We start from the raw sequence: 11,801 nt of genomic DNA, 5'->3' as shown, positions 1-11,801 counted from the left end.
CTTGTTACTCTGAGCTGGAATCTTTTTTTCCTGCAGTTAGGAAAATCTGCTTGGACAGTTAAACAATGTCTAAATGTCTTGTCACTGTTCTCTTCTTTCCTAAAGGAAAAACGAAGCCCAGGCTAAGTTCTTGGTCCTGTTTTTCTAGGAGGCTTTAGCGTACCGTCCTGTGTGGGCAGGAGGCAGATTTATTTGGAAGTCGTGGCTTGGAAAGGGTAAGCAGTAAAATGATTTCCTTAGGGCCGCGTCGGTGTCACCTGCTGCGTGCCCCCCTGCCCGTGCGCACCCCGGGGCCCGCTCAGCGGCAGCAGGCAGCTCCTGGCTCCTGCGGCGCATCCCGAGCCCGGGCAAGCAGCTGCCTGGGGCCGGCTACGGCACGCCGGGGCGGCCACGGAGCGTCCCAAGGCCCCGCAGAGCTGCGTGGGGGCAGCTGTGCGCCCGTGCTGTGTCTTGGCCACCCTTGCGGCGTTCCAAGAGCGATTCGGTCACTAAACCCTGCTGACAGTAGCAACGAGGAAGATGCTTAGATGAAAAGGGAAAGTCCCCGAGCCAGAGCCAAGTCCCACACTCGCCATAATAACCTTTCCTTCCTTTTTTCAGTTCTCGCTTCTCGGGCTGTGCTGCCTAGCACAAACGTGAACACAGCGGAGGGACTCTGTCCCGCCTTAGGCGATGGGATGTGTTGCTCTGGGATCCCTTGTGCAGGTAGAGGGTTGGGGCTGTTTACTTTCTCTGGGTGATCAGAGCTGTGAGCCAGCCTCGAGGAGGAGGAGGGTCCCTGTCCCTCTGTCCCTCTGTCCCTTGCCGGTGCAGCCCTGCGCTGTCCCCATGGGCTGGTGCCACAAGGTCTCCTTCCCCTGACCTCCAGCTGCAGGCTGCCAAGAGCAAATACAGAAATGTGGCCCTGGACCTGTTCAGACCTCTCTAGGCCTGCTTACCTCCCTTCAGAGGAGGCTTCAAGCTGGTCAGAGTGGTTTTGTGGAGCTTTATCATGGGCTTGGAGGGTTTTGAGTGGTTTAGAAGAGTTTGCAAGTGTCTCGGTGGAAGTCTTGCAGGCAGTTAGAGCTTTTGATGGGTCTTTGGAGCTTGGGGCTCCGCAGAGCTGGTGACAGCAGTTGAGATGAGCTTTGCAGAGGCACAGAGCGGCTCGGAGTGCGTAAGCAGAGCTCTATAGCGGCCAAGGGCTGTTTAAAGCTGCTTGCCAGGAGCTCTGTCCTGGCTACCGGATTGCCCACCCCAACTCCTGCCTCCCCCCAGCTTTTCTGTTCATCTTGGGCTCCCTCATTGTCCCACTGTGGGGCTCTCGGTGACCCTCGCTCTTCTGGCTGGTCTCTCTTGGGTCCCCCTGAGCTCTCTGGGCTTATCTCGGTGTCTTTTGGGCTCTCTTGGGTCCCTCCAGGATTTCAGTGGCCCTCGGGTCTTGCAGCCTCTCTCCGTAGTGCTACCCAAAGGAATAACTCAAAGGTGCAAGACGCATTTGACTTAGTTTTTACTGAAAAAGGCTGAACCTTTCGGAGAGGAGACATGCTCAGACTCAAACGATCACACCGTGAGTGCCCTTGCCCCCCGCTCCTCAGCGCACTGAGCTTTGGGGGCACTGGCAGTGCTCTCCCAGGGCAGCAGCAGTCGCAGGCTCCAGCTGGTCCCACGGCTCCGGCGGCCACTGCGGCGCGTTCCCACCTCTCCTGCTCCCCGCCGCGCCCAGCCCAGCTGCACCCCGCTCCTCCCTCTCGCCCAGGGTGCTGCAGAGCCGATTTCAGCCCACGCGGCAGCACCCTCACCTTGTCTCTCAGATTTGCCGGGGTTTTTTGGCCTTTGGTGCTCCTGGGTTCCTCTGCGCTTTCCCAGGTGCTCTGGGCTCCCTTGGCTCAGCTCTCTGGGCTCTCTTGGATCCACCTGGGCTTTCCTGGTCTCTCTGGGGCTCTCTTAGCATCACTTGAGCTCTCTTAGGATCTCCCTGGAGGTTTTTGCCCCCAGCTTCTCTGAGCTTTCTTGGACTCTTGACCTCTCTCGCTAGTGGCTTTCTCAGGTGCTTTCAGGGTGGCCGTGGCACCTCTGAGCTTTCTTAGTCTCTGCAGACGTCTGGGATGCTGGATGGTGCCCGTTTCCCCAGGCTCTCTTGGGCTCTTCCAGGCTCCCCTGGTGTTCTCGGGTTCCCCTGAGCACAGGCTCCGGCTGTTCCCTGCCAGCTGGCTTCTGTCCCTCATGGTAATCCTCAAATTACCTCGTTAGACAGCGCCAAGGAGGCAAGGATTTCGGGGCCCTGGCAGAGGATGGGAGCTGGAGGTCAGCCTCTCGGCCGGAGCTGGCCAGAGGTGCCTGGCTGCAGGAGGGCCCAGGCTTGCTGGCAGGAGGGAACGGAGGCCGTCAGTCAGCGCCACGCTTTGGGGTGAACAGGTTTTCTTTCAGTCCCGTGCTGGTGCAAGCAACGCCTGTCAAACCACAGGCGTGATGTTCCAGAGATAAGCAGAAAGCTCCCAGGGCCCCTGCTGCTCTGACTGCAGCTGCGGTTTCGTTGCTGGTCCGGGACAGGTAATGAACAAAAGCTGCGAAGCTTTGTGAAGCGGTGAAGGATTTTGGAGGATGTGAAGATGGCGGGGCCCTGCCAGGCTGCGAAGGGACCGGGAGGTCTGGTCCCCTGCGCAGCCCCGGTTCGGGCATCGGGCAGGCTCCGCCAACGAGCCGCCGGGCCGGAGCCCCCCGCTGAAGTAAGTCCTGCTTGTCAAATGTATCCTATATTCAGGTTGGGTTTTACTTCTTTGAGAGCAGCTAGCTTCTGTAATGTCTCTTTGTTTAATCCAGATGCCTTCAGCCTTTGGAGAGGAGAAGGAAAGAGGTTAAATCCACCCAAGCTATTGACTGTTGGCCATGACATTGCACAATCAAAAAAAAAAAAAAAAAAAAAAAAAGACAAAAAGCAGTCAGCGTGGGGTTTTTTCTGGTGCCGTCCGGCCCCTGCCCTAGCCGGCTTTTGCCGCTTCAGCAAGCAGAGAGCGTGGGGGAGAGCGGCTGGGGCTGGCCCATGGAGCCGGCAGGTAACCATAGCCCTGCCACGGTGCTGGGCTCCCGGCAGGGCCCTGCCCTGGCAGCCGGAGCGGGGCTCCGTCGCTGGGTCAAGGCAGCCCCTGCCTTGCCTCTGCCCGCCATGCCGGGCAAGGGGTTGGCATCGGCAGGGCCAGCCACGGGGCGAGAAGGGCGCTATCGTGTGGAGCAGCCACCTCTGCTGCCTGCTTTGGGGCTGACGAAACACCCCCCGCCCAGATTTGTGCCATCGCAGCGTGTCCCGAGATATTTCCCACTGCTTTGGGAAGGCGGTGGGTTTCATCACACTCATTCCAGCAGCGAGCAGCTGGGAGGGCAGCTGCCTGCTAGCTGGCAGGAGGCAGCGCCAGCTCCGGCTGCCAGTGCGACGCTCTCCAGATCGAGCTGCCCGGCACCCCGCCATGCCCAGGCGCCTGGAGCAGCTGTAGCTCCACCGAAAACACTCGCCCACCTCGCCGGGCAGGCTGGGAGCCGCAGCACGGGGTGGCTCACGTCACACTTGGCCTGGCCCAGTACCCGCGGGGAGCAGCCCCGTGGCCAGAGGAGCTGCAAGTCCCTTACCACAGCCTCTGCAAGAGGCAGGCGGGATGCCCCAGCGCCTCACACAGCAGCCGCATGCCGCCGTCTCCCAGGTCGTTGTCGCTCAGGTCCAGATGCTCCAAGGTCTGGCTGGTGCTGAGCACGGTGCAGAGGTCCTCGCAGCAGGCGCCGGTGAGTTGGCTCTGCCGCAGGCTGCCGGGGAGGCGGTTGGAGAAAGGAGACGTTTGGACATTTCATGCACAGTCCTTCGCACGCAGAAACCTTGCCCGTGCTGCCCGCTCGCCTGCCCCAAGCCCTCCGGATGCCTGGGAATGGCTTCCAGGGGGAACTTGCTCCAAAGCCTTGCTCCGGGCTTCTTGTGAGGTCTCTGAGGCTGGATACGATGTCCCCAGGATGGGGAGCATCCCTTCAGACGGGCACGGGCAGGGCTGGGCTCCCTCTTGACTGGGGTACCCCCGATTACTTCTCACAATGACAAAGTACGATTGGGGTGCTCTTTAAGGAGCAAACGCCTGTGTACGTGCACCCGAAAGGTGCTGGTGGGTGGAATAACTGCAGCTGGGCAGTGAGCGTACTGCTGCTTCGCCTGGGACAGCTTTAAATCCCAGTCATCTCATCTGGGTGATAATAAATGTTCTCATCTAGCTAATAAATAAATAATTTTATATTTTTAAGCTGTTAGCACCCACCCAAAGATGTCCAAACTGCCCTGGAGAGGGACGGTGCCCGGCCCTAAGGAGACTCACGGGGAGCGCAGGTGAGCGTCGGATGGTCCCTGCGGAGCACCCTCCCAGCCCCGGAGCCCCTCACCTCAGCGTCTGCAGCCGGCAGGCAGGATCCCGCAGGCCCTCGCACAGCCGCCGCACGCCGCCGTCCCCCAGCTCGTTGTCCCCCACGTGCAGCTCCCTCAGGCTGGGGCTGGCGGGGAGCACCGCGGCGAGAGCCCCGCAGCTCGCCTCCGTCAGGCGGCACTGCCACAGCCTGCGCGGGGGAGAGGGGCATCGTCACGGCCGCTCCATCAGCCCAGCTGCCCGCCGATCTGCGGGGACGCTGCCCGCAGCCCCCCTCCACGCTGACCGCACCTCTGCCCCAGGGCCGACCTGGAGGAGAGCATCTCAACAGAGAGAAACCATCCCTGCTCCCACGGTACCTCGCTTTTGTATTTCCTCCCAAATCTTGTAGCTTTTTCCCCTTGGACTCCTGTAGTTAGAGGTGTGGGCAGCACCCACAGCCCTCTGAAGGCACGGGCTAGCGGCGAGGGGTTTCTCGGGTCCTTCAGGACCTAGAAGCTGCCGCCTGCCCCAGCAGAGGCCCGTCTCCCACCCAGGGGCACTGCAGCCCCCTCCCCTTGCCCCAGCATCGCTACTGCAGCTCAGGAGCTTAAAACCCCCGCCAGGCTGAGGGCTGCATCGCCCCCTCCCTCCTCGAACACCGTTCAAAGCAAAGGTGCTGCTCGCCACCCCGTTAGCTACCCTGCCTTCGGGGCTTCTGCCAGCCCAGCCCAGTCCCTTTTCCGAGGGGCTCTGTGCAGGCGGGGAGGTGTTGCCCGAGCCCTGGGAAATGCCAGGCTCCAGTTTTGCCACTCTTGCTGCGCAGCCTCTCTGCAGCCTGTTCTCCTGCCTGGCTTTCCGCTCCCTGTGCTCGTGGGTTGGCTGGGAGAGGGCTCGCTTGTAGCTCTGCAGGAAAAGTGGGTAAAAAGCTCAAGTTTAAAAGCAGATGGGAAAACCTGAGCTGTCACAGTGGTGGTGGCCCCAGTGAAAGATGGCATGTCACCTTTGTCCTGCGGGTCTTAGGAGGGCAGCCAGCGCGGTGCTGCGTAGCCCACGAGCACATTACGTTCTCCGACAGTCATTGCTTTCTGTTTTCGACTCGCAGACATCCCGCTTGCAGAGGCTGTCGGTGCCCACCCAGCGACGCCCCCCGGGAGCCCCTCACCTCAGTGTCTGCAGCCGGCAGGCAGGATCCCGCAGGCCCTCGCACAGCCGCCGCACGCCGCCGTCCCCCAGCTCGTTGTCCTCCACATGCAGCTCCCTCAGGCTGGGGCTGGCGGGGAGCACCGCGGCGAGAGCCCCGCAGCTCGCCTCCGTCAGGCGGCACCGCCACAGCCTGCGCGGGGAACAGTGCTGTGGCTAAGCCGGGCTCAACCCCCTGCAAGCTGCTTCTCTCCGAAAATCACCCGCTGCTTTTTGAGCCCGAGGTTGTGGTCAGGCTGTTTAATTAGCGCAACGCAGGGGGAGCAGCGTGGCACAGCAGCACACCCAGCTGCACGGCCGCCGCTGCCCTCCCTCACACCCCAAAAGCATCTGCTGGGAGCAGCCGCGGAGCGGGACCCGCCAGCCCGACGCCCCGTACCAGAGCTTTTGCACGCTGCAGCCGGGTCCCGCGAGCGCCCCGCACAGCTCCTGCACGCCGCCGTCCTCCAGGGGATTGTCGCTCAGGTCCAGCTGCACCAGGCTGGGCATGGTGCCCAGCACAGCAGCCAGGTCCTTGCAGCCAGCGGCCGTCAGGTTGCAGCAGCCCAACCTGCGGGAGAGACGGCAGTGAAGCTGCCTGCCCACTGGTGCTGTGCCCCCCTCTTCCATCGCCCCAGGTTGGAGGAGACCTGGCCAGTGTCCCCTGCCTGAGCCCGGGCACAGAGGCAGCTCCTGCAGCAGCTCTGGGGACACGGTGCTGCGAAAGAGAGGGGACCATCTCACTGCCCTCTCCCCCCCTCTCCCAGAGCTGGCGCGCCTGTAGCTGCTGTTTGCTGCTGAGTTTCCTTGTTCGGCATCCCTGGGCACAGCGATGCTGAAAGCAGCTTGAACGTGCTCCAGAGTGCAAAACACAACCCAAATGTGCAAACTCTAGGGGACAAAATGCCAAAGCACAGCCGTGAGGCGGTACCGGCAGCAGTCCCGCTGTGCCGGAGCGTGGGGATGGAGAGGTAAGGCGACCAGAAAGCCTCTGCTCAACTAGGGAGTAAAGGTCTGGGGGCAAACAATTGATATTGCTTGAATGGGTGAGACTAATCTGCCTCACTTTTGAAGTTTTAGAGAGATTCCCTCTTTCAAATCTATACTAGGGGAAAATGGAAACACCCAAAAAATAAATGGAGGGGAAATGCAGACACCACTAAGGGACGGTTCATCCTCTCCCAGAAATGGTCCGTGGGGTGAATCCCCGTCTTCAATTATGTGTTTCTGCATGGTGCGTGGCCAGCCCTGACCCTACCCAGGCACACGGGGACCTGAAAACACCCGCAGCTGCAGGGCAGGAGCCCGGGAAAAAGGTGCCTGGGGTGCAGAGACACCCACAGACAAGCAAACAGCGGGGATGGTAGCACAGACCCCCCCCTCTAACTTCTCCATCTGGCCCAGGCACTGAAAATGAGTTCTCTCTCTTACTTTCCTACAGTGTCCTAGCAGGGGCTCATTCATTTAAAAATGTGGAACTAAATTATATTGATGGAAAAGGTAATAATAAGGGTCAGGCCCCTGCAACAAGTAGGTCTGCGATGCCTCAAGCCATCTTCAGCAATGGCAGCATCAGTAAATGGGCCTTTCTCATCTCTTTTTCTTTTTTCCGCCCTCTTCCAGGCTCGCAAGGAGAAGAGACAAGCGGCCCGGCAGCCTCCCGGCACTGGTGGCATCCCTTACCGCAGTGTCTGCAGCTGGCAGCCACCGCGTCTCAGCCCCTCGCAGAGCAGCTTCACGCCGCCGTCCCTCAGGTCTTCGTTCCCAGCCAGGTCCAGCTCCGTCAGGGTGGGGTTTGTGCTGAGAACGGAGGCCAGAGCCCTGCAGCAGGCGCCTGTGAGCTGACACTGGTCAAACCTGCGAGAGAGAGGAGCCGCGGGCTCGGCACAGCTGCCCTGCCATGTGGACGCACCGGCCAGCCCCTCGCTGCAGTAGCCACCGCTGATGGTGTCCGCAAACTGGGCTGGTCTTCGCGGACAGCCTCCGGGGAGCAGGAGAACAGCCCGTCCCCCCATGCAGCAAGCCGTGGTGGTACGTGGCCATCCTCCCCGTGCAGTGAGGAGACCCGGCCAGGCTGGCTGGGGTCTGCTTATTTTCCTGTTTCACCCGGCAGAGAAGAGTGATGTACCTTAGCGTCTTTAATTTACAGCCTGATTCTTCCAAGGCTTGACAAAGCAGGTGGATGGGTGACTGCTTCCCCTCCTCTTGCTGTTTGTCTCTGAAAACAAAGAGATGCACCTTGTTCCTGATTCCTGCTCCTAGTCTGTTCCTATCCTATCCTATTCCCACTCCTATTCCTATCCCTGTTCCTATCCTATTCTATTCCTGTTCTGTTCCGTTCTAGTCTAGTCTAGTCCTATTCCTAATCTATTCCTATTTCTATCCCCATTCCAGTCTTGCTCCGTGGCCGCTGGCTGTGTCCCTAGGTCACACCTGTACCCCCTTGCCGATGTGCCTGGTGCGGCAGGAGGACCAGCCGTGCCGCAGGCTCCTCTGAGGGGCCATCACAGCTCTTTGGGCTCTCGGGAATTCACCGCTTTGCGGCTCGGGACCTTACGCACCGATACTCCTGCTTGGGCGGCTGCAGGCTGGTGCAGTCCTCGGCGTCGTCCCACAGAAAGGAGCAGTGCCCCAGCTCCAGCGACTCCAGTTTGGGGAAGTTTCTTATGCTGAGGGAAAGGACCATTTGATCGAAGCGGTTAAGGTTGAGCCCTCGGAGGTACACCCCCGTGAAAGGATCCAAGGCGGTGGCTACAAAACAGTTGTCCTGGAGCTCGTACAGACAGTGGCAGACCTCCAGCTCGCGAATCACCGTCGTCTCCTCCATCAGAAGAGCTAGGGGAGTTTCCTGGCTGTTTTGAAGCCATGCCAGTAATTCCTGCGTAACACTGTGTGCGATTTTACACCCCATCTCCTTCTCCAGCTCCCTCCTGCATTCCTTGTTTAAGAGCCCGAAGAGGAACCGCACAGTTAGCATGAAGTAGTTCCTGGAGTTGCCGTAGCTCGCCAGCAGCTCCTTCACATCCCTGGTGGGACCGGCGGGGCAGTCCTGCGCCTCCCCTTTATCGTCCAGCAGGTAGAAGAGCGCCGCAAAAAACTCCTGGAAGCTGAGGTGGATGAAGCTGTAGGTGCTGATGCAGGAGATGTCCTTCTGGAAGAGGTGCTCGTTGAGGAGGAGCGGGAGGGCTTCTCGCTCGTCCAGTGCATACCCCTGCACCTCCTTCTCCTCAAAGAGGACCTTCTGCTTCCAGATGCCGTCGGCCGCCAGGCAGCACAGCCTCCTGAGCAGCCCGGGCATGCCGTGCTTCACCGAGCCTCTCAGCGACCGGAGCAGGGCGGAAAGGTAGAGGATGTAGATCCCCGTCGTCGTCTTCGGGCTTTGGGTGAGACCCCCAGGGCGGCTGAGCTGCTGCTTCAAGACAGTGCAGACGATCCAGCACACGATGGGCACCACGCACATGGTGAAGAGCGTCTCGTTCCCTCTGATGAACTGGAAAGCAGCAGCCGCCTGCTCCTTGCTTTCAAAAAACCTCTGGAAATACTCCTTCCTCTCTGCCTCCGAAAACCCCAGGATTTCGGCGTAGCGCTCGCAATCCAGGCACTTGCCCAGTTTCTGCAGGGCAGTCGGCCTCGTGGTGATGAGCAGGGAGCTCTCGGGCAGGAGCTTCTTGCGAAAGAGGCTGCTCAATATGATTTCCACCGTCCTCTGCTCACAAGGGTGGGAGCACAGCTTGGACGGGGGCAGGTCAAAGGAAAAGCGGAGCTCGTCAAAACCGTCGATCACAAAGAGGAGCCTCTCCGGCTGCTCCAGCACCTCGGCAAGTGGCAGAGGCTTTCTGGGACAGCACTGGCTGATGAGGTTGGCCATGCTGGCCTCTCTGGTGAGGAGGTTGCCCTCCCGGCAGTGGATGTAGAAGACATAGTCAAACTTCGCAAATATCTTGTTGGACGCCCAGTCCAGCATGATTTTCCTGGCTGTCATAGTCTTGCCCACGCCTGCAGCTCCCAGGAGCACGACCACCTTGGGGATCCAGCCATCGGGGCCAGGCTTGAAGAGGTCGCCAACAGCGATGGAGGAGCCAGCTTGCTCCTTCATGATCTCCGCGTGTCTCCTTCCCATGGCCACAATCTCGTGCTCCCGTTGCTCTTCGTCGAGGTGCTTGTTGATGATCACCAGCCTTGCGTACCTGGCGTTCAGGCTCACACCTTCACCCACCCGGGCGTTTTGGTCCTTTATGCGGCTGTACGCCTGGCGTATGGCTTTTTTGTAATTCCTCTGGTAATTTGGAAAGGTGGGAAGGCACCTCATGCATCTGTGGACCATGGGGCGAGTGCCTTGCATTTCTCCCCACTGGCAACTATGTGGTGACGATGAAGCCATCAGAGGAGCGGGCCCCAGGGCTGGAAGAGAAAGGGGTGTTAGTGGGCAGCATCACTGAGCCCCGACACCCCCAAATCCTCTTCCATCTCCTCCTCCCGTGAGGACCCGCCCTCAGCCTGCCATGGGGACCCCCAACTCACTGCCCTTTCTATAGCATCCTCCTGGCCCCAAACATGGGCTCTTGCAGACACAACGCCCACGACACGGTGCCTGGGACCCCGCGGGATGCTGCACTCGCCGGGGAGCCACTCAGCCTTCCCACCTTTCTCTCTTTTTTCCTGGAGCTGGGCGGCGGCATTGCGGAGCTGGATGTGCTCAAAGACGGCTATCGCCATATCCAGGGCAGCCTCGCCACTGCGGCAGTGAGTCAGCATGAGGTTCTTCGTTTCCGTCCAGTTAGCATCCTTCAGCTGCTCCCAGGGAATGGAGGTCATGCCCGGCAGGTCTCCATATGCCAGCACATCCCGAAATGTATTAAAATCTGCCTCGGTGAGGTTTTCCAGGGCGTAGCGCAGCAGGTCCCCAGCGGTGCCATGGGGGCTGCCTTCACTCGGGGCGTGGTCCCTGCTGCTGCACAGCCCCATGGGGAGAGCCCTGACACCCGGCTAACGCACAGCTCCGTGCCTGTGGTGGAGGGACGAGGTTTGGGGGAACCGCCCTGCAAGGAGCCTCCCCAGCGCCGCAGCCCAGCCCCATCCTGCTCGTGCTGCCTCTGCCCCAGGGGAGCTGTGCCCCCCGCTGCCCCCAGCCTCATCCTCCCTGCTCCGCTCCCCAGGGGCCAGGGCTGTGGGGCTGCCTGCCCCCGACCAGGCACCAGGGTCCTGCCTGCTGTCCCCCTGCCTGCTCCCCCAGCCCAAACCATCCCCTCCAGCACAAGGAGCAGTGGGGCAGCGGTCCAGGGGCTTGTCACCAAAGCCTCACTAGAACCATGTCCCACCACAGTGGGACTGCAGTGTCCCTACTGGGAGAGCTATGTCCCCACCAGGAGAGCTGTATCCCACCGTGACAGCCATATCCCCCACCGTGACAGCCATATCCCCCACCAGGAGAGCCATATCCCCCACCAGGAGAGCCGTGTCCCCCACCAGGAGAGCAGTGGACCTACCAGGAGAGCAACGTCCTCACCAGAATGACATCCTCACCAGGAGAGTACCGTCCTCACCAACAGAGCTATGTCCCCACCAGGAGAGCAGCGTCCCTACCAGGAGATCAGTGTCCTCACCAGGAGAGCCATATGCCCATGAGGACATCCACATCCCCACCAGAAAAAACAGCGTCCCACCAGGGTCTCAGCTAGGCAGCTGGCCCTGCTCCTCAACAAGGCTGCTTCAGCCTGCGTGGGACCCGCCGTGCGGTGCCACCGAGCCAGACAGGTTGGCAGGGACAGCTGGAGACTTTCATGATACCGGCAAAACCGAGCCGGTGGGCTGCACGAGCGCTCAGATTTCCCGTATGGGCAGGCTTTCGCTTTCAAAACGTTCTGCTGTTTCCTTCCCTCTCAGGTCAAGGTTCTCACACTTCACGTCCTTTCTGCATCTCGTTTATTCTCCCCTTTTCTTCTCTTTTCTTCTTAGCACCGGGTCCTTCCTTCTCATGCTGCAGTGGAGGGCTGTGCTGAAGGCATGGAGACCTCGGTGCCCAGCCGCAGCGGCTCAGCTGCGGGCAAGTCCTGCTCAGCCTGGGACATGCCGGGGAGCCAGAACAGCCGAGGCTGGGCCAGGTGGAGGGGAGGTGGTGGTTTTTGCCACTTCTCCCTGAAATTCATCCTGCCACGGAGCCAAACATCAGTTCTGGCATCCCACCTCCAGGGAAGGGTCTGGCCTGCTGGCCCATCACTGGCTTTACCAGATGGTGGAGGTGGCTCTGCTCTCCCCTGGGGGCTTAAA

The 11,801-nt window shown here is 60.4% G+C and overlaps 1 protein-coding gene across 2 annotated transcripts; it reads right to left on the bottom strand.

The window, feature by feature from the left end:
- Window positions 1–1,481: 1,481 nt before the first annotated feature.
- Window positions 1,482–11,289, bottom strand: NLRP6 (NLR family pyrin domain containing 6). 2 transcript variants are annotated; one of them, XM_087746681.1, is made up of 10 exons: window positions 11,021–11,289; window positions 10,178–10,539; window positions 8,096–9,935; window positions 7,663–7,752; window positions 7,218–7,391; window positions 5,935–6,105; window positions 5,518–5,688; window positions 4,393–4,563; window positions 3,604–3,774; window positions 1,482–2,813 (listed from the first exon to the last, which is right to left on the bottom strand). In XM_087746681.1, exons 2-10 carry the CDS (start codon window positions 10,497–10,499, stop codon window positions 2,723–2,725), a joined length of 3,201 nt encoding a protein of 1,066 aa, XP_087602807.1. In that variant the 5' UTR covers window positions 10,500–10,539; window positions 11,021–11,289; the 3' UTR covers window positions 1,482–2,722. The 2 variants fall into 2 exon arrangements, with proteins under 2 accessions (XP_087602807.1, XP_087602808.1); XM_087746682.1 differs by lacking the exon at window positions 10,178–10,539.
- Between the last annotated feature and the right edge of the window lie 512 nt (window positions 11,290–11,801).

This window comes from Nipponia nippon, unplaced genomic scaffold (assembly GCF_047370975.1).
Source record: "Nipponia nippon isolate SJK-2023a ecotype South Korea unplaced genomic scaffold, ASM4737097v1 scaffold_10, whole genome shotgun sequence".
Lineage (NCBI taxonomy): Eukaryota > Metazoa > Chordata > Aves > Pelecaniformes > Threskiornithidae > Nipponia > Nipponia nippon.
This window is presented reverse-complemented; position numbering and strand designations above follow the sequence as displayed.